This window comes from Aquila chrysaetos, chromosome 4 (assembly GCF_900496995.4).
Source record: "Aquila chrysaetos chrysaetos chromosome 4, bAquChr1.4, whole genome shotgun sequence".
Lineage (NCBI taxonomy): Eukaryota > Metazoa > Chordata > Aves > Accipitriformes > Accipitridae > Aquila > Aquila chrysaetos.
Window position 1 is genome coordinate 534,576 of NC_044007.1, and position 24,793 is coordinate 559,368.

The 24,793-nt window shown below is 65.5% G+C and overlaps 3 protein-coding genes across 7 annotated transcripts; 2 read left to right on the forward strand and 1 right to left on the reverse strand.

Annotated features, from left to right (window-relative positions):
* Nucleotides 1-706: 706 nt before the first annotated feature.
* GPAA1 (glycosylphosphatidylinositol anchor attachment 1) lies at nucleotides 707-5,994 on the forward strand. 4 transcript variants are annotated; one of them, XM_030011312.2, is made up of 12 exons: nucleotides 707-816; nucleotides 1,478-1,583; nucleotides 1,691-1,870; nucleotides 1,965-2,076; nucleotides 2,153-2,300; nucleotides 2,869-2,970; nucleotides 3,074-3,270; nucleotides 4,027-4,223; nucleotides 4,306-4,459; nucleotides 4,548-4,900; nucleotides 4,993-5,163; nucleotides 5,302-5,994. In XM_030011312.2, exons 2-12 carry the CDS (start codon nucleotides 1,510-1,512, stop codon nucleotides 5,543-5,545), a joined length of 1,932 nt encoding a protein of 643 aa, XP_029867172.1. In that variant the 5' UTR covers nucleotides 707-816; nucleotides 1,478-1,509; the 3' UTR covers nucleotides 5,546-5,994. The 4 variants fall into 4 exon arrangements, with proteins under 4 accessions (XP_029867172.1, XP_029867174.1, XP_029867170.1 ...); XM_030011314.2 differs by having other exon boundaries at nucleotides 742-816; nucleotides 1,481-1,583; XM_030011311.2 differs by lacking the exon at nucleotides 707-816 and having other exon boundaries at nucleotides 1,481-1,583; nucleotides 4,548-4,631; nucleotides 4,704-4,900; nucleotides 5,302-5,993.
* Nucleotides 5,995-6,235: 241 nt separating this feature from the next.
* On the forward strand, nucleotides 6,236-7,884 carry LOC115340168 (cytochrome c1, heme protein, mitochondrial). The gene is given in 7 exon segments (XM_030011315.1): nucleotides 6,236-6,316; nucleotides 6,318-6,433; nucleotides 6,529-6,655; nucleotides 6,764-6,921; nucleotides 7,067-7,227; nucleotides 7,317-7,417; nucleotides 7,543-7,884. Coding segments are annotated over 7 exon segments (849 nt in total). The 3' UTR covers nucleotides 7,648-7,884.
* Nucleotides 7,885-8,040: 156 nt separating this feature from the next.
* Nucleotides 8,041-24,739, reverse strand: SHARPIN (SHANK associated RH domain interactor). 2 transcript variants are annotated; one of them, XM_030011309.2, is made up of 14 exons: nucleotides 24,413-24,739; nucleotides 19,285-19,459; nucleotides 18,472-18,582; nucleotides 17,134-17,275; nucleotides 14,824-14,914; nucleotides 14,253-14,526; nucleotides 13,391-13,521; nucleotides 13,035-13,208; nucleotides 9,537-9,697; nucleotides 9,295-9,406; nucleotides 9,036-9,215; nucleotides 8,821-8,919; nucleotides 8,588-8,731; nucleotides 8,041-8,440 (listed from the first exon to the last, which is right to left on the reverse strand). In XM_030011309.2, exons 1-14 carry the CDS (start codon nucleotides 24,635-24,637, stop codon nucleotides 8,360-8,362), a joined length of 2,100 nt encoding a protein of 699 aa, XP_029867169.1. In that variant the 5' UTR covers nucleotides 24,638-24,739; the 3' UTR covers nucleotides 8,041-8,359. The 2 variants fall into 2 exon arrangements, with proteins under 2 accessions (XP_029867169.1, XP_040978935.1); XM_041123001.1 differs by lacking the exon at nucleotides 24,413-24,739 and having other exon boundaries at nucleotides 19,285-20,091.
* Nucleotides 24,740-24,793: the final 54 nt, after the last annotated feature.

A 24,793-nucleotide genomic window follows, 5' to 3' on the forward strand; every position in this document is an offset into this window, starting at 1 on the left:
TGTGCCGTGCGCCTTCCCTTGGGGTACGGCAATGCCAGGGCTCCCTGCCAGACCCCCGGTGCCGCGGTGCCCACGTGGCATGGGTTGGCATGGCGGGGTGTTGGGGGGTCCTGGCACGGCCCCCTCCTTGCAGACAGAGCTCCGCTTGCTTTGCGCCTCCCCTTGCACACTCCCTTGCACACCTACTCCCACTGTGCAGCCCCACTGCGCTGCTGCCTTGCACGCCCCTTGTACACCCACCCCCCTCGCACACCTACCCCTGCTGCACAGCCCCCTCGCACGCCCAAACCCCCTCCCATTGCAGAGCCCCTTGCACGCCCACCCTGCCTTGCACGCCCCCATTGCCCCATCTCAGAGACCCTTCCACCCGCCTTGCACACGCACCCCCAGCCCCACGGCACAGCCCCTTGTGCCCACACCCACGCACCCCTTGGACACACACCCCTTGCACACACCCTCCTTGCACACCCACATTTGCACACGCACACCCTCCCTTGCACACTCACCCCATGCGCACGCACCCTTGCACACACACTCCCTCTTGCACACCCATGCCCCTTGCACACCCACATTCGCACACTCACCCCCTTGCACGCACGCCCCCTCTCGCACACCCACACCTGCACACACGCACACACCTCCTTGCACACCCACATTTGCACACCCACCCCCGGAGCGCGCCTGCTGGCTCATGCGCAGAGCGGCGGGGGGGGGGGGAAACGGGCGGTGCCCATCGATGTCTCTGGGCTCCACCCCCTCGGCCTTGTCGCGTTCCGCGGGCGATTGAGCGGCCTGTGCGGGCGGTGAGACCGAGAGGTTTGGGGGGGGGGGCGAGGGGACACCGGGGGGGCCGGGACGGGGCCGTGGGGGGCCTGTGGGGCGGTGATGGGGGCTGTGGGGTGCGTAAGTGACTGTGGGGTGCGTGTGGGGCAGGGCTGGGGCCGTGTGGGGGTGTGTAGAGGATGGGGCCGGGGCCGGGGGTCTGGTGTGGGGCAGGGACGGGGCCTACGGGGTGTGTGTGGGGCGAGGATGGGAGCTGTGGGGGGGCTGTGGGGCAGGGGCAGGGCCGTGGGGTGTCTGTGAGGGGGGTAGGTGGCTGCGGGGTGCATGTGGGGCAGAGCTGGGGCCCTGTGGGGCGGGTACTCGTCCATGGGGTGCATGTGGGGCAGGGATGGGGGCTGTGGGGGTGTGTAGAGGATAGGGATGGGGCTGGGGGGGGATGTGGGGCAGGGCTGGGGCCGTGTGGGGTGGGTACTGGGCTATGGGGAGCATGTGGGGCAGGGATGGGGGCTGTGGGGTGCAGGTGGGGCAGGGACAGGGTGTTTGGGGACAAGCCCCGGGGGCTGCATCGGGGGCCCTGGGAGCGGGGGGGGGCCTGGCTGGGTCCCTGGGCAGCCCCGGGCGAGGGGTGCCCGTGGGGCTAGCACCCTCCCTGTGCCTTTGGGGACCCCATCTACCCCCTCCCCCCCCCACCCAGCAGCCCAGGCTCGGCAGCCCCTAGCCCCCGCCATGGGGCTGCTGTCGGACCCCCACTGCCGGCGGGCGCTGTCCCGCCTCGTCCTGCGCCTCAACACCCCGCTCTGGTGAGTGCCGAGGGGAGTCAGAGGGGCTACCCCGGGGCTGGGGTACCTCCTGGCACCCGCTGCCAGGGGGTGACCCCCTCCCCGAGACCCCTTCTCCTCTCCTGCAGCACCCTGAGCTATGTGGCGGGGTTGGGCTGGTTCCTGGCCTTGGCCTTCCAGCCCCTTGCCCCCCGCACCTACATGTCAGAGAACGCCATGGGCTCCACCATGGTGGAGGAACAGTTCCTGTTCGGTGAGCGGGCCCTCTCCTACGCCCGGGAGTTTGCCGGCCACAAGAAGAAAGCGGGGTGAGAGCGAGGGCCTTGGGGGTATCGCTTGTTTAGGGGGTGACCCCAGGGATTTTGAGGGAGGGGGGTCCATCCCACCTCTCCCGCTCCCCAGGGGCATGCCGGTGGCCTGGCTGGAGAAGACCATGTGGAACCTGGGGCTGGAGGTGCACAGGCAGCCCTTCTCCCGCACGCTGCCCTTCCCCGATGAGACCCGAGAGCGATACGTACGTACCGGCTTCCCAGTCCCCCCTACCCTGGCTCGGCTGGCCCCCTCCCCGAGCCCCCTCCTTCTCTCGGCAGATGGTGAAGGGCACGAACGTCTACGGGATCCTGCGGGCGCCGCGTGCTGCCAGCACTGAGTCGCTGGTGCTGAGCGTGCCCTGCAGCGAGGGGCCCCACAACAACCAGGCCGTGGGGCTGATGCTGGCCCTCGCCTCCTACTTCCGAGGTAAGGCCCCAGCGCGGGGGGCTCGGCACCCCGTCCTGCAGCCTGCTGCTGTCTCGGGGGGCTGTGGGGCTGTGGATCGATGCCTGGTGGGGGCTGGGGGGTCTCCTGGGGTGCTGAGCATCCCCATCCCTGGGCAGGTCCCTGCCCAGTGGGGATGCAAGGGGTGGGAGTGCTGGGTACCCACCTGCCCACAGCCCCGGGGGGCCCCGGCTTTTCTGGGGGGCAGCACGGGGAGCAGGTCCTGCCAGGGCTGTGCCAGATTTTGCCAGAGCAGGGACTGGGCTTTGCCGGGGCTGTGCCAGGCTTTGCCGGGGCAGGGACTGGGCTTTGCCAGGGCAGGGACCAGGCTTTGCTGGGACTGTGCTGGCCTTTGCCAGGGCAGGGACCGCGTTTTGCTGGAGCTGTGCCAGGCTTTGCCAGGGCAGGGACTGGGCTTTGCCAGGGCAGGGACCCGGCTTTGCTGGAGCTGTGCCAGGCTTTGCTGGGGTAGGGACTGGGCTTTGCCGGGACTGTGCCGGGCTTTGCTGGGGCAGGAACCATGCTGCTGCAGCCACCCTGTTGCCTTCAGGCCAGATCTACTGGGCGAAGGACATCATTTTCCTGGTGAATGAGCACGACCTGCTGGGCATGGAGGCCTGGCTGGAGGCTTACCACGACGTCAACATCACCGGTGAGGCTTTGGCTCAGGGCAGGGAGGGCGCTGCAGCCGTTCCCCGGACGCTCCGGCGTGCCGAGGGGCCGGTGGCGGTGCTGATGCGGTGCGGTGCCTGCAGAGGTGCGGTCCTCGGGGACGCTGGGCCGGGCGGGGGCCATCCAGGCAGCCATCTCGCTGGAGTTGAGCAGCGACGTGGTCACCAGCTTCGACGTGGCAGTGGAGGGGCTGAACGGGCAGCTGCCCAACCTCGACCTCCTCAACCTTTTCCACGCCTTCTGCCAGAAGAACGGGCTGCTCTGCACCATCCAGGGCAAGGTGAGCCTGGCTGGGGCCGAACCCGGTCCACAGCGACCTCCTGGGACACACGGCCCCTGGCCCGGCCTCGGGGCAAGCTGCTGTCCCACAGGACCCGGGTTTCACAGGTGGCCAAGAAGGCCAAGAGCATCTTGGCTTGTGTCAGAAATCGTGTGGCCAGCAGGACTAGGGAAGGGATTGTCCCCCTGTACTCGGCACTGGTGGGGCCGCACCTCGAACACTGTGTTCAGTTTCAGGCCCCTCACTACAGGAAAGACATTGAGGTGCTGGAACATGTCCAGAGAAGGGTAACGAAACTGGTGAAGGATCTAGAGAACAAGACTTCTGAGGAGCGGCTGAGGGAGGTGGGGGTGTTCAGCCTGGAGAAAAGGAGGCTGATGGGAGACCTTATCGCTCTCTACAACTACCTGAAAGGCGGTTGTAGCGAGGTGGGAGTCAGTCTCTTCTCCCAAGTAACAAGTGATGGGACAAGAGGAAACAGCCTCAAGTTGTGCCAGGGAAGGTTTAGATTGGACATGAGGAACAATTTCTTCACTGAAAGGATTGTCAAGCACTGAAACAGGCTGCCCAGGGAAGTGGTGGAGTCACCATCCCGGGGGGTATTCAAAAGACGCACAGAGGTGGCGATTAGGGACATGGTTTAGTGGTGGACTTGGCAGTGTTGGGTTCATGGTTGGACTTGAGGATCTCGAGGGTCTTTTCCAATTTCAATGACTGTGATTCCGTGACCCGATGGGATGGGTTCTCTCCCCACAGCTGCAGCGCTCGGACTGGGACTCGCTGCCCGCCTACGCCCACAGCCTGCAGACGCTGCTGCTGATGGTGCTGGCCCAGGCCTCGGGGCGGCCCCGCGGTGACCACGGCCTCTTCCTCCGCTACCACATCGAGGCCATCACCCTCCGCGGCATCAATAGCTTCCGCCAGTACAAGTACGACATGACCACCGTCGGCAAGTGAGTGGGGGGGCTGGGGGGGGGGGGGGAGACGGGGAAGGTGCAGCCTTCCCCTGCTCTTCGCCATGCCCGCTGCCCACAGGACGCTGGAGGGGATGTTTCGGAAACTCAACAACCTGCTGGAGCGGCTGCACCAGTCCTATTTCTTCTACCTCCTGCCCTCCCTGTCCCGCTTCGTCTCCATCGGCGTCTACATGCCGGCCTTCGGCTTCCTCATCCTCGTCCTGGTCCTCAAGATATCCTTTTGGGCAGGGGAGCAGGGGGGCCGGGAGGTGGGCGAGGGGCGGCCAAACCCGCTCCGCTCCTTTCCCTGACCCTCCCCACGCCCTGGACCTCTGGATGAAGCTGAGCAAGTGCGAGACGGGCAGCGCCGAGCGGCTCTGGGACGGCGACCACGCGACAGGGGAGGTCAGGGCCCTTCCCCTCCCCGCGGCCCCCCCACCTCCCGCTCCCGCCGTCCTCACCCCCGCCTTTCCGCAGGAGTCCCGGCCTGGTTTGCTGGTGCTGGTGCCGCCGCTGCTCATCTGCCACGCCGCCGGCCTCGCTCTCTACTTCTTGCCGGTGCTGGGCCAGCACGTGGCCACCCAGCACTTCCCCGTCTCCGAGTCGGAGGCCGTGGTGCTCACCGTCATCGCCATCTACGTGGCCGGCATGGCCCTACCCCACAACACCCACAGGTGCCGGGGGAGGCAGGGGGGGTGTCCGTGGGGTGCCGTCCCCCCATGGCCGTGGGGGGCTGAGCGTGTCTCCCCTTTCCTTGTCCCCGCAGGGTGCTGGCGGGCGGCGGCAGCGACCGGAGCTGGATGACGCTGAAGCTGCTGGCGCTGCTGTACCTGGCCGTCCAGCTGGGCTGCCTTGCCCTCCTCAACTTCTCCCTCGGCTTCCTCCTGGCCGCCACCATGGTGCCGGCCGCCGCCGCCGTCCGGCCCACCGGTCCCAAGTGAGTGAATGCCGTGGGGGGCCGGGACCCCCTCTCCGATGGCGGGGCGGGGGGAGATGCCAGGGGGGTGGCGAGGAGGGAGGGGGGGGGTGTCTCTGCCCGGTCCCCGCGGCGGCTGACCGTGCCCGTCGCCCGCAGGGTGCTGCTGGCGGCGTTGCTGGTGCTGGCCACGCCGGCCGTCACGCTGCTGCTGGGCATCTTCCTGCAGCGGGAGCTGGTGGAGGCGCCGGCGGCGGTGGCGGAGGGCTGGCAGCTCTTCCTGGCGGCCGTGGCCGAAGGGCTGCTCCAACATCACCTCTACGGCTCCCTCCTCTTCCCCTTCCTCGCCCTCTGCGTCTATCCCTGCTGGCTGCTGCTCTGGAACGTTCTCTTCTGGAAGTGAGGGGCTCCCCCTGTGCGGACCCACGGATGTGGACGGACACACGGACGGACAGGGGGGCTGGCGGGGGTGACGTCCCCATTTCCAGGGGACGGGGACGCTGGCCCCGGCTGAGCCCCCCCGGGTGGCAGCGGGTCCTGCCCTGGGGGGGGGGGGGGGTGCTGCCAGCGGGGACCCCCCCGTTCGAGGCGGGGGGGGGGCTGCGGTGCTCGGTGTGTATCGGGCGGGGGGGGCCTGCACGGTGCAATAAAGACGGAGCCGGGACGGGAGCGGAGCCGGTCTGTTGAGACGGGGCGGGGGAGGGAATGTGGAATTGGGGGAGCGGGTGTATGACGTCGCTTCCGCCGGCGGGTGACGTCAGGGCGCGGACGCCACGTCCGGGGCGGTCCGGTCCAGCGTCCCCCTCGACCTCGGCTCGCGCGGCGGCCGCCGGGAAGAACGGAACGGCGATGTCGGCGGTCACGGCGGTGCGGAGCCTCCCGCTGCGGCCCTACGGCCGCCTCCTGCTGCCGCGGGTCCGGACGGCGCCCGCCCCGGTGAGCCCCGGGCCCGCGAAGGTCACCGGGAGGGGAACGGGGAGGGGGGGCCCCGAATCCCTGCCCGGTGTCCCCGAATCCCTGCCCGGTGTCCCCGGTCCCTGACGGCTGTACCCCCCCCCCCCTTCCTCCCCGTTTCTACCCTCCCCAGGCCGCCATGTCGTCCTTCGGCGGCCGCTGGCGCGGGGGGAAAGCCGCCCTCTCGGCGCTGGGGCTGCTGGCGGCGGCGGGGGGGGGGCGGTCTGGCTCTGGCCCTGGCCCTCCGCTCGCCCCTCGCCGCCGGCGAGTTGGAGATGCACCCGCCGAGCTTCCCCTGGAGCCACGGCGGACCGCTGTCAGCCCTCGACCACGGCAGGTAACGGGGGGGACACCGGCAGGGGTGGGGGGGGGGGGGAGAGGGGGGGAGGCGGGTCCGTCACCTCCTTCTCGTCTCCCTCCTCTTCCTCGCAGCCTGCGGCGCGGTTTCCAGGTGTACAAGCAGGTCTGTTCCGCCTGCCACAGCATGGAGTACCTGGCTTTCCGCAATCTCATCGGCGTCACCCACACCGAGGCGGAGGCCAAGGCGTTGGCCGAGGAGGTGAGGGTGTCTTCGTCCCGCCGCCCGACCCCCCCACACACACACTGGGGACCATCTCGCCGTGGCCGGTGACCCCGGCGTCCCGGCTCAGGGTTCTTCCCGGCGCAGGTAGAGGTGCTGGACGGGCCCGATGAGAACGGCGAGATGTTCATGCGTCCCGGCAAGATCTCCGATTATTTCCCCAAACCCTACCCCAACGCCGAGGCGGCGCGAGCCGCCAACAACGGGGCGCTGCCCCCCGACCTCAGCTACATCGTCAACGCCCGGTAAGGGGACGCTGCGGCGGGTTCCAGACCCGCGAGGAGCTCGGGGTGCCCGGCAGACCCCCCCCAGCTGGGGGGAGGAGGACGCCAGCCCCGCTGCTCTGGGGGTCTCTGATGCCCGGGGCTGATTTTACCCCCCCCATCGCAGGCACGGCGGGGAGGACTACGTGTTCTCCCTCCTCACGGGCTACTGCGACCCCCCAGCCGGCGTGACGGTGCGGGAGGGGCTGCACTACAACCCCTACTTCCCAGGCCAGGCCATCGGTATGGCTCCCCCCATCTACAATGAAATCCTGGAATTCGACGATGGTAAGAGGGGCCCGGTGCAGCACAGTGCCGTCCCATGGGGGTGCTGGTCCCCGGGGTGCTCAGTCGTCCCCCCCCCCGCTCCTCCCCAGGCACCCCGGCCACCATGTCGCAGATCGCCAAGGACATCTGCACGTTCCTGCGGTGGGCGGCAGAGCCAGAGCACGACCACCGCAAACGGATGGGCTTGAAGGTGGGTGCTGTGCCCTGGGGGCTGGGGGGGGGTGGCGGGAGCATGCGGGGAGGGTGGCAGTGCCCAGACCCCCACTCTGCACCGGGGTGGTGGCTCCGGGGGGCTCAACTCTTTCCTCCCCCCAGATGCTGATGATCTCGGGGCTCCTCATCTCCCTGCTCTACTACATGAAGCGCCACAAGTGGTCTGTACTGAAAAGCAGGAAAATGGTTTACCGGCCTCCCAAATAGGGGGGGGGGGGAAAGTGGGGTGCCCCCCACCCCGGCTGCACTGCCTGGGCCACGCACAACCCCTGGGCTGGGGGGGGGGGGGGACACGCAGCCGGCAGCGCGTGCCCCCACCTCGCCTCCTTATTTAACATCGCCCCTGGTCCCCGCAGGTGCCGTCACTTGTCCTCCTTGGGGGGGGGCCGGCGCCTGGGGGGGCTGGGGGCACAGAAATAAAAATCTTGGTTGTTCAAGGGGAAAGCGTGGCGTGGTGTCTGCCTGTGCCACGGCTCTCCCCGCGCCGGCCCCGCTCCCTTGGGAGCGGGTTGTGAGCTTGTTGAAGGGCCGATCCCCGTCGCCCCCGTCTCAGGGGGGCGAGTTACGGCCCCGCCATTGCAGCAGCGCTGGCAGCAAGGCTCTGGCACACAGATGGCTTTATTGGGACGGGATGTGCCGCTCCCCCCCACGGGGGCTCTGCTGCCAGCAGAGGCTTCGTGCAGCCCCCCCCCTAACCTGCTCCCCACCGGTGCAGGACCCCACGGCACCTCCCCACCCCGGTTCCATCCTCTCCTTTCCCGGTTGCGGGACGTGGCTCTCCCCTGCGACCGCAAGCGTCTCTGGGCCCCGCTCCGGCCGCGGTGCCGGCTCTGAGCCCCGCTGGGCCGGCCCTCGGTGTGAGGAGAGCGGCTGCCGGCCCCGGCTGCCTCCAGTGGGCCCCCCCGGGCCAGCCAGGGGCTCAGTGGCAGTTTTGGCACCGGGGGTGGCACCTCTGTCCGTTGACGTTGCACCGACATCCGCCACTGGTGTCCCCAGGACCCTGGGTGGGGGGAGAGCAGGTCGAGGTCAGGGTTAGGGTGGGAGCCCACCGTGGGGGCTCCTGGGCCCTGCAGGCTTACCTGGCCCCCACCCCACCTGCGGGGAATGCGGGGGGGGGGGGTCCCTCCTGCCCCCCAGGATTGCTCACCCCAGGCCCCCAGCGCGGCCCCTTGGTCACCCAGCAGATCTCGGTCTGGCAGACGGTGCAGCGGATCCAGTCGCAGCCGTCCTTCTTCTGGACGATGATGAGGCAGGTGGGGCAGTGCATGGCCTCCCCGATCTGCACCAGGGTCTGGCGGTGGGGGAGAGGCAGCCATGAGGGATGGGGGGACACGCCGCAACCCCCTGCCCGCCCCACCGGCCCCCTGCCGGGACCCCCACCTGGAGCATGTCGTTGGTCTGCCGGGCGGCCGAGTCGTTCTGCGCCTGGACCTGCAGGTCGTCCTGGTACTGGCGGCAGTTCTTCCCTTCGTGGATGGCCTGGGGGGGTGCGGAGACGGCACGGCTCAGCACCGCAGCCCACCGCCCGAGCCCCCTCTGCGGTGGTGGGGGTGGGGGGCGATGCCGAGGGCGGGAGCGGTGCGGCAGCGGCTCACCTTGCAGAGCAGGCAGTTGAGGGCCTGGCAGATGGGGCAGCGAAACTCGTTGACCGAATCTTCGTAGATGCACCAGCCCCGGCAGTCGGTGGTTTTGCAGTGGAAACTGTTTTGGCTGCGCCGCTCTGCCAGCACCAGGCTCCTCTCCAGGAACCGCCGGTACTCCTCCGGCGACACCAGCTGCGGAGACAGGCAGGGTCAGGATGCGGCCCCCCCTTCCCACCCCGGCACTGCCGGCACCGACCAGGTACGCGCTCACCGCCCGGATCTCCCGCTCCTGGAGGTGGCTGCTGCAGGCGTAGGAGTCGTCGCGGAAGGGACAGGCCACCTCCGGCTCCTCGCTGTAGTTGATGACCTGGCGCAGACACTCCCTGCGGGAACAGGCGCCTGGTCACCGCAACGGTGGGGGGGCTCAGGGCTGGTCACCACGACAATACGGGGCTGGGGGGTCTTGGGATGGTGGGGGGCTCGGGGACCGCGGGCGGCTCCGTCGGGCGTTACCTGCAGAAGTTGTGCAGACACTCGCGCAGCAGCACCCCCTCGCCCGGGGCGACCCGCTGGTAGCAGATGCGACACTCCAGCACCTCCCGGTTGGGCACCAGAACCTCCTCCTCCAGCTGCAGCAGCTGCTGGAAGTTCTTCAGCCGCTCGGCCTCCAGCGCCTGCCAGTGAGAAACAGCCCCGGTCAGCCCCCCAGCACCACCACCAGCCCCCCAAGCTGGGCTCAGTGCCCCGGCAGAGAGGCCCAAGACCGGCATTTGCCACCTGCAGCGGCCGGCTCCTGAGCTGGAGCCAAGGGCACATCTCTGGCTGTGCCCCACAGGGAGCGCGGCTGCTACCGGGAGAGCCCGCACAGCCCCACCGGCAGTGAGGAAGCATCATCAGGGAGGCTGGCGTGACTCCACACCTCTCACAGCCCTCGTGGCCACCATCCAAAGGACTGGGGCCACTTGTCCCGAGTCCCCCACAGCTTTGGTAGCCAGGAGGAATGGCTGCGCTCAGGGAGTTGGGTCTGGATTTGCAGGGACACCCCCCCCCCCCCAAGGGAAAGGAAAGCAGAGGCAGGGGGCAGCTGCTGCACCCCAAGGCGTGCGGTCAGACCTGGCACCGCGCCTCACTCCAGCATTTCCCCGGCCCAGCCCCATGGCTGTGCAGCCGAGGGACGTGAGCACCAAGCCCTGGCAGCAGCCAGGGTCCCAGCGGTCCCCGGAAGGCCAGTGTGGGCATTTCTGGGGCACTTTAACAGATTTTAAACCCTGTGACTGTCTGTGTGTGTTGCTGAAGCCAGTGCAGAAGGCAGCATGGCCCCCGCTCCCCAGCTGCAGGTGGCTGGGGGAGCTGAGTCTGCCAGAGCTTGGGCGCTGGTGAGACTTCACACCACGCCAGCGCTTCGTGATCGCCGCAGTCATGAACCCATTCCCGAGCATCACCCACGCAGGGCTCTGTGCTTTGCTAGGGGTCCCCGTCCCACCCCCCACCCCCTCCCCAGCACCAGGCCCTGCCCTGGCAAAGCGGCAGCCGTGAAGGTGCAGCACCGAGGCCGAGCTTTGGCATGGGCTGCTCAGGATGGCTCGGCAGCCTCCTGCTCTTGTGCAGCCCCATGAGGAAGCACCCACCGACTTCTCTTCCATTTCGTTGCATGAACACCCCTTCAGCAGCAGACCCCCCCGCCCCCGGCACAGGAAAATGGCAGAGCCGCGCTGGTGGGATAAGGCTTTAATGAGGGAAGGAATCCATCCGCGGCCCCTCCTGCAGCACCGTCAGGCACGCAACAGCCGCTTCGGGGAGGCACAATCCAACAATCCAAGGAGCCACAGCACCAGACCGAGGGTCCCGTCCTTCCCCCCACCCCAGGCTGGGGGATGCACAGCTCCCTGCTGGGACAAGCCCGGCTGCAGGATGAGATCTCCAATGCAAAGTGCAACACCAAATAACCAAATCTTTGGCCACCCAGGGTGCCAGCAGCTCCGGGAGCCAGAGGGACCCTCGGCACAGAGCACCCTGGCCAAGGGCCGAACGCTCTGCCGGGCCCACACGGATGCTGGTTTGGGCAGAGCAGCTCTGCCCATCCCGGTGCTGGACCCGGGGGAGCGCAGGGCTCTTGGCAGCCAGGAAGGGGAGCATGGCACCGGGGATCCCCAAACCCAGGGCCACACCTCAGCCAGCAGCACCCCCAAACCTATTCCTATGGGTGCCGCAGAGCCAGCACCCCAGTGAGGGCTGGTGCCTGCAAGCCAAGGAGGGCTGGGGGGCTCAGGGCTGAGCCCTGCTGCCGGCGACCCTCGGCCAGCTTCCAAGACCACCTTGCCACGATGCCATCCCTCCACCTACGGAGCAAAGAAGAAACCCCCAAGCCTGAGACCCCCAGAGCACAGCACCCCAAGCCTCCGAGACCCCCAGAGCATGCCCGCCCTGAGCCCGAGACCCCCACAGCATGGCACCCCAAACCTCCAAGACCTCCCAGGCCGAGCACCATCAGTACCGACAGTGCCAACCCACGGCCACACCGGCTCTTCCCTGAAGCCCTCATGAACCGGACGGCATCGGGAGGGCAGCAGTGGGGCTGGCCATGCTCACCTCACACCATCCCTACCCCAGAGGGGGCTCAGATCCCCCCCGCCATGATCCCGAGGGGCCTGGCGGACGCAGGGCAGAGCAGCAGCAAGGCCAAGGGCCAGACAGCAGCAGGGGCTCTGGCCAGGAACGGGGAGGTGAAGGGAAAACTCCCGGCACTGGGACAGCAAGCGATGGCTCCTCTCAGGGAGGAGCCCACCAGGCACCCTGGGGGGCTGGGATGTGCCCCCCTTCCCGCTGGCACCACAGGCAGGAGAGGCAGCACGCCGGACGCCGTTAACCTGGGAGCTGCCACGCTCGCAGGGCTGGTCCTGCGATCCCAAGGGGCTCAGACCCTCGCGCTGCCCCGCCAGCCCCCCACTCCTGGAGCCCCCCAGAGCGAGCGGCACGTCCCCCCCAGCAGCTCGGGACCGAGCCCGGACCGCACCGGCTCTTCTCCTGCAGAAAGTTCCCGCATCAATGCTAGGGTCTGAGCAAGGGGGTGGCCCAGCGGCAGCCGCTGGGCGCACGCGGGGGCCGGCCTGGGGGCCACCAGGTCCTGGTGGGCACCGGGCCCTGGCCGGTGGGGCAGGACGGGGTGTCCGGGTGGGCCAGGCACGGGGCAGCTAGCAGAATTCGGAGGACAGGTGGATGAAGTCATCCAAGGAACCCGAGCCCAGGACGCAGTGCGCAGCTGAGCCATCCTCTCTCCTTCCCTTTTCCTAGCGGGATCCCAGCACAAGAGAAAAAAGAAAGAAGAGAAGGTTTGGTCAGTGGCTGAGCCGGAGGCCCCCCCCCGAGTCCCATAGTGTACCCCGACCTTGGGGCCAAGGCTCCCCCCATAGCTGCAGCCCTGGGGGCGGGAGGTCCCATCGGAGCCCCCCCCGCCACGTTTCTACAAAATGGGAAATGGCTTCCAGCACACAGGAGAAAGCCCAGCCCGACAGCTCCTCGGCACAGGACTGCCGACGCGACACACACCTCGCTACGCAGTTAGCCGAGAGAAGAAGGACCTGCCGGACTGGGGTGCCATGTCCTGCCACGCTCTGCCCGCGGGGTCACAGATCCCTGCCCTGCCACACATTGCCGCCCGCCCTTTGCACAGCCGCAGGTGAACGAAAGCGGTCAGATCCCTGCCACAGCAGCGATCTCCTCTAACAGCCAGAAGACGTTGTGCTCACGATGCAGCACCTCTGCCCGTCCCCGGGGCACATGGGCAGGCAGCGGCTGCCCCTCGGCGGGGAAAGAAGGGGGCTGCAACAGCCCCCTGTGCTGCCCCTCAAGGTATCTGCCTCTCCGTCCCAGCCCGTTTCCCAGAGCAGCATGGGATCTGTGTGCCCGCGACACCTCTGAACCCTGCCAATGCCCGATCCTCCCCGGATCTGTCCTCGAGCAGTGGTGCAGGGAGCCCAGTGGCTCACTGGGGTGGACGGTGAGCCCCCTTACCTGCTGGTACTGCAGGATCCCCTCCTGCTCCTGCTGCATCCTCCACAGCTCTGTCTCGTCTGGCTTGTAGCTGCCGGGGACCACGTAGTCTTCAGGACGGTCCGTGCTGCACATCTCGCAGCCCGGCCGCGTGGGCTTGTTGATGAAGGTGCATTTTGGACACGACCAGCCCGCCTGCAGGGACACGCAAGAGATGCAGAAGCCGGGAAAAATGCTTTGGAGAGAGGGAAGGCGGGGGGGTAGGATGCAGGGGGAGCACCCGCCCTTCCCCAGCACCCCCCAGACTGGGAGAAAGGGAGGACCTGGGGCAGGCAGAGCAGGGTGATGATGGGGGGGACACACCGTGGGCCACGTACCGGCACTGGCGAAGGCAGACTTGTGGCAGCAGGCTTTGGCTGGGCACTGAAAAGGTCACCAATCTGCAGGGTGTCCAAGTGCTGGCTGATCTCACCGATGTCCATCTTCCTGCCGGCCTCATTTCCCCAGCCTGGAGAGCGATGCCGGCGAAGGGGGACGTTACAACCAGCCCAGGGACTGGCACAGGACCGAGCAGCCAGGCCTGGCCAAGAGCGTGCCGCATTGTGCCAGGGTGGAGAGGCCCTCTCCTCTCCGGGGAAGAGGCTGCTCTTCCCAGGCTGGCCCCCAGGCAGCGAGCATGGATCCCAAGGACCAGCCCTGCCCCAGCCCATCAGCACAAGCAGGGCCGGCCCATGGTGCTGAGCCCGCTCACGATGCCACAGAGCCCAACGGCTCACAGCACAGGACCCCGATGTGTGACAAGAGGAGCGCCCAGGGTGGACGCTGGACCTCTCCTCACCACCCCACTTTCGGTAAAGGGAAAAACAACAGGAAGGCCACGAAGGCTCTTCCTGAGCTGCACACTCGGCAGCACAGAGGGTGCAGGCAAGCGGTGGCTTCCCAAGGCGGAGGGTATTGGCCACCAGAGCTCTGCTCTGCTCCACCCTGGAGAAGCCGCTCAGCCTCTTCTAGCAGTGCAGCAGCCTAAGCGACCGCCCTGCCCTCCAGCCCAGGGAGGTACTGCCCAGAGAGCCCCCCCAGCACCCCACACGTCCTCACCCACCCTGGCACAGCAGCACGCTGATGCCACAGTCCCCATCCCCGCTGCTACACCTGGTCTGGCACCTTGTGCTGGAGCCAGGCAGGACCCAGGCTTCCCTCCCCACCAGTGGCCACAGGGAGAGTAGAAGAGAGCCAGACCTTTCTTTGGAGACATGTTGGGCAGGGTGTTGTATTTGCGCCTTTCCCCGGCAGCGTCGGTCAGCGAGGAGGTGGAGCTGAGCATGACCTGCGCCTGGTCCTCCTCGTAGCGCTGCTCGGTGAGCTCGGCCATCTTCGCCGAGAGCAGGTAGAGGAATGCGGTGTCGCCGTCCTTGCGGATGCCGTAGGAGGAAACGGTCCGTTCGTCCACGCACAGGCACTGCCCGATGATCCAGCGCTGAACCAAGGGGTGGAACCCATAATCCTGGAAGACCTGGGCAGCGGGAGAAGCCTGGAGGTGAGCCCACAGCCACGGCTTCCCTGCAGCTTCTCATCCTGCCTTGTGGCATGGCAGGGACTGATGGCATGCTGGCAAGTGTCAGCGAGCCAAGAGAACCGGTGAGGAGCCGGCTCCAAAGGTGGAGGAGTGGGTGGGAAAGCCCAGCTCCCACACCACAGGTACAAGCATTTAAAAAGGGGGCTGCAGGGACCCCAAGGGCTCCTGTCTCCCAGCCAGGCTGGGGGGCTCATCCCGCACAGCCCCCAGCGTCAGGCTCGCGCCGCTCCGTACCTGCTGCTTGAGCGTTGCTATTGTAGTGTGAGCACGGACCCTGATGGTGATGCTTGCGGAAGATGTTGCATCCTCCACGCCGACCTTCATGCTGGAGAAGAGAGATGGATGCCGTTAGAGGAGGGCTGCCAGGATTGGGAGTAAGGCAGTGCTGCTGCTGAGGCAGGGGGGTTCCGGCACCACACTCGGCACCGGCCGCTCTCCAGGCACGATGCTCTCAGCCGTGGAGCCAAGGCCGCAGGCAGTGCCCCGTGGGGGAGTCCCATGAGGTCTAACACCAGGTTTCCAACCGCGATCCGAACGTTGCATCCCAGGAAACCGGGACAGGCAACCCCTGGCCTTCACCCTGCCTGCCTCTGGCAGCAGCTCCCGGCCCACTCCTGCCAAGGGCCGCATCCCAAATGTCCCTTTTAACACTCACAGGGAAGTTGGTTCCCCCTCCCTGTTTTGTTTATCCTCTATTCCAGCCTGTTTGTCTTGCCAGCCTCCACACACCCTTGGCAATGACTTCCACCATGTACTTAGATACAGTGAGGAAAAAACAGTTCCTTTCACTTGCTTTCAATCTGGTACTTCCCAATTTCCTTGGGCCTCCTAGTCCACCTGTCCCCAGCCACGTGAATGAGCATTCCCCTTCTCCGCTCTGGTCCCCTACAGACCCCCCTCACCCCCCCAGCTGCCTCTCCTTCAGACCAGGGTCTGAATCTTTCAAGCTCTCCTCCTGCAAAGGTGTTTCATGCCTCTGATCATCCCACTCCTTCCCTCTATCCAAGACAGAGGGGCCAAAGCTGGGTTTCCCAAGTATTCAGACAGAAACCCGCAGGTAGCGCTGGGCTCTCCCATATGTCCCCTCCCCTGTTCCTAACGTCCCCGAACACTGCATGTCTTGTTGAACGGTGCCGCTGGCCTTGCCTGAACCACCCGCGGTCGTTTCCAGGTCTGCTGCATTGCCGGCTGCTGTTGTGCGCCCACCAGCATCTTCCCCGTTTGCCCCCCTTCACGTTTATCAGCATCGAGTCCAAGTGCTCGGAGCCACAAGACCCGTCTCTAAGTCCAGACCTCACAGCTCGTCACCATTTCCAGGTCATTTGTGTGTCCCTGGAACAGCCCCGTCTCTGCAGACCCCTGCACTCTCTGCCACAATATGCAGCGCTCTATTCCTGCCCTGCGTCCCCCACCTTTTGGCTGGTCATCAGTCCAAAGGAGGATGCTCCCTCCTGCTCCACAGCACATCGCTTTCCTTCTTGAAGGCTTTTAAGGAAGTTTGTCGGAAGCGTTTTGGCATTCCTGGCACAGCATGCCAGCCAGGCTGCCCTGCCCTTTGGCTCACCGACCCCCTTTGGGGCACTCGCAGAGTTGGGAGCCACAACTCTGCCCAATTACTGACGTTTACCCATGAATCTCCTCAGTCTAGTCCTGGCTATCGCTCTTGATACGAAATTGGTGTTTTAACCTTCCTGGAGGCCTTTCACAAACCCGCACGGCAGGTGGCAGCACTCTTTGGAGCAGGCAGGCTCTTTGTCCCCAGGCAGAGAGCAGCAGGGACCGAGGGAGGCTGGTGGAGGGGTGTCCCCAGGTCCCCCAAACAGAGGGAAAGCTGTCCCAGCAGCTGGTGACAGTCCCTTCACACTGCAGAGGGGCACAGTTGTGTTCAAGCAGAGCCTGAAGGCTCCACAGGATCTGGTCCTTGCTGTGCCAGCTGCTGCCCGGACGGGCTCACCCTCCGGGTTCCTGGCTTTCCTGGTAGCATCCAATACCCTGCTCCTGTATTCCCCCCTCTCCTTCCTCCCAGGAGCTAGGGAAGAAGTACAAATCCCAGGATACCACATTCCTCCAGGAAAGCTGTGGCTTCTCCAGCACGAGCTGCTCATTTCCTTCTCCTGCCAGGACCGATCCCAACTGATGGCAGAGGAATTCATGGAGCAGCTCTGCTCCAGGGGCTGCAGGAGGCTGTTCTGGCTCTGCCGGTCCCTGACAGACACTCAAGCGCCCTGGACCGTCACCACTACAGGCAAAACCACATAAAAAAAGACACAGCCAAGGGCCACACAGCCCAGGGACACGGGGCAAGTGACCCAAATGTCCAGCAAAGCAGCAGAGCTGCAGGGCAGGAGGTGCTGGCTGGGCAGGCAGGACATCCCCAGGCTTATGGCACAGCAGGCAGCTGCCTGCAGAGGAGTACAGAGCCCCGGCACAGGACCAGGACTCCATCCAGGGCAGGTCATTTTCCTGTGGGCCCGGGCAGGGATGCTAAGGAATGGGAGGCGTGCTCATGTTGGCTCCAAGAACGCGACAGTCGGAAGCGCTCACCTGATATCGTCCGTGGGGTAGTTGGACTCCTTCAAGAGGATACTGAGCGTGGCTTGCTGGCGAGCCAGGGCCACGGCACACTGCGAGGCCACCTCCTCGTCTCCGTACTCGATTGCCTGGGCGAGGTGGAGGGCCAGGTCCTCTGCGGCAGAATGGAGACGGAGAACCGTAAAACGGCAGCCAGTCTGCAAACACCGTCCCTGGGGCACAGCACAACCAATGCCACCTGCAGCACCAGCAAAGCCAGCACCCAGAGGACCCTGAGACTGCATGTGCCACAGCCTCACATCTAGAAACAGCAATTCTGGTTCAGTTCAGCATGGAAACAGTGCTGAAGGGCGGCAGGAGCTCTGTACAAGGCTCCTCAGAAACACACTCACTGCACAGCCAGCCAGCAGCTGAGGCAGGAGGAGGAGCAGCTATGCTGCTGGAGAGTGCAGCTGAGAGCACCGAGGGAAATTTCTGGGGCCGCTGGGAGCTTAGTTCTGTCCCTCCTCACACAGCTCGGCTGACCTGACCGCCCACAGCGACCTCCTGGGACACACAGCCCCCAGCGCGGCCTTGGGGCAAGCTGCTGTCCCACAGGACCAGAGTTTCACAGGTGGCCAAAAAGGCCAAGAGCATCCTGGCTTGTCAGAAATAGTGTGGCCAGCAGGACTAGGGAAGGGATCGTCGCCCTGCACTCGGCACTGGTGAGGCCGCACCTTGAATACTGCCCTCAGTTTTGGGCTGCTCACTACAAGAAAGACACTGAGGTGCTGGAGCATGTCCAAAACAGAGCAATGAAGCTGGTGAAGGTCCTGGAGCACAAGTCTTATGAGGAGCGGCTGAGGGAACTGGGGTTGTTTAGCCTGCAGAAAAGGAGGCTCAGGGGAGACCTTATCCCTCTCTACAAATACCTGAAAGGAGGTTGTAGTGAGGTGGGAGTTGGTCTCTTCTTCCAAGTAACAAGCAACAGGACAAGAGTAAACGGCCTCAAGTTGTGCCAGGGGAGGTTTAAATTGGATATTAGGAAAAATTTCTTCACCAAAAGGGTTGCCAAGCATTGGAACAGGCTGCCCAGGGAAGTGGTGGAGTCACCATCCTGGGAGGTATTTAAAAGATGCGCAGAGGTGGCGATTAGGGACATGGTTTAGTGGTGGACTTGGCAGTGTTGGGTTCACAGTTGGACTCGACGATCTTAAAGGTCTTTTCCAACCTCAATGATTCTGTGATAAAAGAGCTTGTTGTCAGCCACAGGCCAGGGGAGCAGCTGGACCGGGTCTGAGCCTGTCTCCCGTGGAGGGTTGGCAACTCCTGATACACCAAAAGAGCCAAGAAACTTTCCCCCTCAAATACCTTTCTCGGAGAGCTCCAAGGAGAGAGCTGCCTCTGGATCCTGATCTGCAGAGACGCCCCCGGCAGCTGCGGGCAGGGATGAGGCCTGGGATGCCAGCGTGCTGTCCGAGGCTGAGGGAAGGCAGGAATACATCAGGGCAAGGCAGTGCCACCCCCCGCCCCGAGCAGTGACTGTCACCAACTGTCCTCCCCAAGGAGCTCCACACTCACACCACAGGGCAAAGATGCACTGGGAAGCCCTGGGCTACGCAAGGTCGTTTGAGGCGAAGGTAACAGTGACCCTAACCCATGTCCCAAGGGCTGACAGAGCTCAGAGAGCAGCACCAGCACCAGCCCACCGTCTCTGCAAAGCCTTTGGCCGCTGCTCCCCTGAGCTTCCAGGACCGCTGAGGTAAGGGCAGCAGAGATGCACCACGTTCCTCCAGCTCCCCAGAACTTCCCAGTGCTGCTTTGTTCCCCTTCAATCGAGCAGCTGCCTCCCAGCACGTGGGGCTGGGCCAGTCACCCCTGTTCCCCGGTCACTGCCCACACCACCTCCTGTCTCCTGGGGTCTCCTCCACTCCCTCGGATGCTCCAACGCACGCAGGAACCCTCCGAACATCCCTCTCTAGGTGTGCAGGAGTTAACGCCCCAGGGAAGGAGAGGGCTGAGATGCTGCCCCGGCACTTGGGGAGCCAGAAGCAGCTGGTATTTCACGGCAGGACCAGTCCCAGCCTTGTCTCCTAGCTGGGGAAAGCCTGGCAGCCCCTCTGAGCAGCAGGCAGATGCCCCAGGTCCCTGCCAGCCCTCAGCCAGCCGCCTGTCCACACTGACCTTTCTGCACCTCCCGCAGGGAGCTGCTCACAATCGTCCACCACTTCTGCGCCTCCCGCTCCTCCTCGAAGTTAAACACCATGGGCTCGTCCGAGGAGCCGAGGACTGTCAGTTCGTGGCACGTGGGGCTCCTCACCTTGTATGAGATGTCCTTGAGGTCATATTCCGCCACGTTCTGGGGGAAGGAGAAGGACGAGAGTGTCACGCCACGATGGAGCCAGGCTGAAGACGTGCCACATGTGGACGGTGCACCAGGCAAGGGGACAACCCCCCAACACGGTGTCCAAGCCAGGACCTGGGGACGCAGGCTGTCCCTCTCTTTGCCTCCACCATGGTCTCTCATGAGATAACTGTGGACATAAACACGCGCCAAGCCAAGCGCAACCCTCTGTCCCCAGCCACCGAACCACAAATCTGGCCCGAAATGCACCAAACCACAAACCCAGCCCAAAATGCTGACCCTCCGTGCCCAGGGCTGCCTCCAAGCCCCGTCACAGCTTGGCAGCCGCCCCGCTGTCTGCAGTCTCATGTCCTCCACCCCAGCCAGAGGCTACCACAGAATACCAAGGGCTGTGACCTGCTCGCAGCCACCAACCTGGCACCTGCTGGATGATCCCCGGTCACCCTGCACCGGCACAGCCGTCTCCACTGGGTGCACATACAACTAAACGCACCCCTTCTCCCCTGTTTGCCTCTTCCCCTCTCTCAAAACCAAAGCGCAGGAGACATCTAAGACGAGTCAGGCTGCCATGACAGCAGCTCTCAGGGGAAGCCAGTTCCTTTCCCCTTTTACAAGCCATGGGAAAATCCTTCCCCCCCTCCACACACCTCGGGGCTCAGCTTTCCCCGTGTCCCCTCCCACCGGCAGACAAGCTCTGCCAGCTCCCCACCGACCGTGGGGTGCAGGACCAGCCTCCGCAGGAGAGCCCCGGCCGTCCTCAGGGTGCCTCGGCCCCGCTCCTCCCCACTGGCTGACACCGGTCTTGGCTTCACGCCGGAGCTTTCAATTCCGCTTCTGGTAAAATGGCAGCTCGGGAGGAGCCGGGGCACAGGGAAGGACTCTGCGCAGCCACCTGCCACCGCACCCCACAGGCAGCGAGCAGGAAGCTTGGCAAGCGCTGCCTGCACCGTACGGGGACATGGGCAGTGGGGGGGTGGAAGGAAGTTTGAGAGAAACCACTGGTTTCCTTGCCCTTCATCTGAGTTTAAAGTCCTGCCAAGTCCCCCTCGACCTGCTGTCCCCTGTCCCAACACCAGAATTACAGGAATGGCGGCGGGGAGGAAGAAAAGAGAACTGATGTAAAGCCCCCGCACCCCGGGGGCAACTTTCCCTTTGACTTGTCAGCTGGGAAAGTAAAGCTGACCCTGGAGCAGCTCCCAGGGGTCCTCCGCACCCATGTCCCGTGGGAAGGATGCTCCCGGGGGAAGGAATCAAAGCGAGGGAGGAACCGAGCCCTTTCAGCCACAGAGCAGAGCCCAGGGACGTGCCTTTGCCAGGGCCACCTTCCAACTCAGAAACGGCTGTCCCTGACACACAGGCACGTCAGCCATGGCCTCGCACCCCTGCCCGCTGCCTCCAGCTCCAATCCATTAGGAAAACGTCCAGGAAAACACGGTTTCGATTTGCCAGGTGGCCGGAGCAGCCAGCTCCCGCCATTGTGCCAAGGGGCACCCAGGGGAGCAGCCCCCGTCCCAGAGGACGTCAGGGAAGTGGTGGGAGCGGGGAGTTGGGCTGCACGGGCTGGGGAGCCGCTGGTGACGGGTACCTGCAGCCAAACAGGCACCTCCAGCTCATCCTCCACCTTTGCCGGGTCTGGGAGCCACTGAGCGACCAGCCCAGGGCTCAGGCAAGAGGTTTCGGCTGTTTAACCTCTCCTGAGGACGAAGAACCTCTCACCCCCAGCCTCTGGAGCTGCACCAGAGGAGAGGACACTGGACCCGCAACTTCATCCCCCTCCTCTTCCTCCCCTCCGAGGGTTGAGCAACTCCCGGCACCGGCAGAGGCTCCTCCGGCCATTCCAAGAATTGATCCCCTTCCCACGGGCACGGCCCTGGGCTTCTTCCCCACAGAAGCTGCCTGCCAACTTGGATCCTGCACCGGAGCCCTCCCGTTACACTGGGCCAGGGCGGGCGGATGGCAGCGCACTGCGGTATGAACGCTGCCGCGGCAAGCGGAGGCCGAGAGGAGCCACGGCACCACTGGGTTTTGTACCAGCAGCCAGCCCACCCTGAGGTCAGCTGCCGGGCAGAGAAGCTGGTCTGACACCATTTGCCATTCGGGGCTGGCCCGGTGATGCCGGGGTGGACGGCACACGTCTCCCAAGGGCTCAACGCCACGCTCCGGCAGGGAGGCCGGCTCGGCTGCTGTGCGTTACCGCTCCCTGCAGCACTTTGACCTTGAGAGGGGAGAAGGAGGGGGGGGATCAGCTCCAGACTCTGTGGAGTTTCACCAGTGACTGCCTTTACCTCTCAGCTCATCCCATCGCTTGCCTCTCGGGCTGAGCTGCAGCCTCGCACGCAACCTCACCCCACTCCGGCAGGCACAAGCTGGTGCCCCACCGTGCTCTGGTAGAAACCGAAACCCAGGTTTGAGCTAACCACAGGAGTGCCCGGCGGTGACGGCTCAGCAGCCAGCGTGTGTCACGGTGGCAGGAACGATAACAGGATGGGGAACGTGAGCTGGGGCCCCCGTGCCACCTCCCCAGCAGCACCGCCACCTCCCCACTCAGGTTTTACTCAGCACTTAAGAGGGCTCGAGCCACACAAAGCACAGCGCTGTGCCCGGTCACTGCCAGCATGCCCCACTGCGTGGCAGAGCCGGCAGGAGCAGCCCCAACCTGGCTTGCCCCACATGAAGCCAAAAGACCCCGGCCCTTGCGAGGACGAGCACCAATGGCGATCCTTGAACCACGCGGGACTGGAGGGGAAATTGAGCGCTGGGTGCGAGAGCAGCACAGGGGAAAGGCAGCTCCCCACTCCACCCTGTAGCCCTTGCATGTTCATCAGAGCCAACAGCACCGTTGCCTCCACTCCACCTTCCCGAGTACCTCCCCAGTGCCAGGAGCAATGACTCGGAGGGGGAACATTTCCAGCACAGCATAAACCAGAACCCGGAGTGGGGACAGAGAAGAACGGCACCCTGAGAGCAGGACAGCAGGTACCGAGGGCTCAGCAGGACACCCAAGCCTCAGCGTGTCAGCAGGAGGAAAGGTCTCGGGCCCACATGCAGCCAGCACCAAGGCTGAGCAAACTGGAGGGGGGAAATCAGCCAGGAGTGGGTCTCCTCCTGAAACAGGGACCTGGGCAGGCTGGAGGAGTGGGTCTGTGTGAAGCTCATGAGGTTCAACAAGGCCAGGTGCAAGGTCCTGCACATGGGTCAGGGTAAGCCCCAGTCCCAGCACAGACTGGGGGATGGATGGATGGGGAGCAGCCCTGCGGAGAAGGACTGGGGGACATGGGTAGGTGACAAACAGGACATGAGCCAGCAATGTGCACTCACAGCCCAGAAAGCCAAGTGTATCCCGGGCTGCATCCAGAGCAGCGTGGCCAGCAGGTCGAGGGAAGGGATTCTGCCCCTCTGCTTCGCTCTGGTGAGACCCCCCTGGAGCACTGCGTCCAGTTCTGGGGTCCCCAGCACGAGACAGACACGGACCTGTTGGAGCGGGTCCAGAGGAGGGACACGGGAATGGTCCGAGGGCTGGAACACCTCTGCTGTGAGGACAGGCTGAGAGAGTTGGGGTTGTTCAGCCTGGAGAAGAGAAGGCTCCGGGGAGACCTTATTGCAGCCTCTCTATACTTAATAGGGCACTTAAAAGAAAGGTGGGGACAGCCTTTTTAGCAGTGCCTGTAGCAATAGGACAAGGGGTAATGGTTTTAACTAAAAGAGGGGAGATTCAGACTAGATATAAGGAAGAAGTTCCTCACTGTGAGGGTGGTGAGGCACAGGCCCAGGTTGCCCAGAGAGGTTGTGGCTGCCCCATCCCTGGAAGTGTTCAAGGCCAGGTTGGATGGGGCTTTGAGCAACCTGGTCTAGTGGAAGGTGTCCCTGCCCATGGCAGCGGGGTTGGAACTAGATGATCTTTAAGGTCCCTTCCCACCCAAACCCTTCTGTGATCCAATGACACAGAACTAGCACTGCAACTGAAGCAAGCAGGGACCGTGTCCAAGGAGGGGAGGCACAGTGCAAACACCCCACGCTGAGGAGCTCCTTTGTTTTTCCCCCCCCCGAGCTTAAGCACTCAGCGAACCAAGCGGCCAGTCCATCCACAGAGATGGAGTATGAACTAGCCCGCTGCCAAAAGCTGACCATCACTTGGCACGCGCTGCCTACAGGGAAAGCAGGCAGCACAGCTGTGCCCCCGGCACTGCACCCCCTCGGCCGGCAGCTGCCCAGACCTCCCGGGGCTGGCACGGCGTAGGAGATCAACGCTGAAAACGTTGGAAGCCCTTGAGCTCCTTGGTGCTGCCCAGAAACCAGCTTCCCCCAAACAACCCTGCCAGTACAAACAGGGGCAGGCGGGGGGCGGGGGAAGGTGCCAGCAGCTCAGGCCCTTCCCAAAGCCCCCCCCCCCCTCTTCTCCAGTACCAGCCATCGTTCCCCCCTCACCGGTGGGATTTGGGGGGGCCCTGGTCGGGCAGGCACCAGCTGGGACCACGGCCGGGACCTGCACGCCCCCCCCCCAGCCTCCTGCTGCCCCACGGCCCCTGCCGTGGGCATGGGGGGGTCGGATACCGGTGGGGTTTTGGTGGCTGGATGGGGCGGGGGGGGCTGCAGGCAGCCCTCGGGCAGGGACAGGGAGCCCCCCCCCCGGCAGGGGCCTATAGAGGGTCGGGGGGGGGGGGGGGGGGAGGCACAGCCCCGGGGAGCTCCCCCCCCCTCCCAGAGACCCTCTCCGGGCGGCGGGCCCGAGTCCCCAGGCCCGGCAGCACTGCCCGGGGAGGGAGTACCCGGCTGTCGCCGCACGGGAGGGCCCCCCACCACCACGACAGGAGCCGGGCAGAGCCCACCGCCGGCTCTTCGGTACCGGGAACGGGAAGGGGGGGAGAACGATCGCCCCCCGCCCCAGCAGCGGCACCTCGTTGCCGCCAACCCCCACAACCCATCCCCGGGCCGCCCCCCCGGTCTCACCGCGCCGCCGGCCGCCTCCGGGTGCCGCAGGCCGAGGCGGAAACGTCGCTGCCCGCCGGCCGCCGGTTCGACGCTGAGCTGCAGGCGGAGCGCGGCGGCGGCGGGGAGCGGCGGGAGGCGGGAGGGCCGCGCCAACCCCGCCCGCACCGCCATCAACACGGTGGGCGGCGGCGGCGGCACCGGGGCCGCAGCCGGGGCCGGGGCGGGGGCACCGGGCAGAGCCATCGCCGCCGCCGCCGCCTCCCTCCGCCTCCGCCGGTACTTCCGCCCGCCGCGCGCTCCGGCCGGAAACGCGTCCCCACGTCCGAGCGTTCCGGGACCGGACGGTCCGCCTCCGTTCGCCCCGCCCCCGCGGTAGTAGCGCCCCGCCCCTCGCCCCGC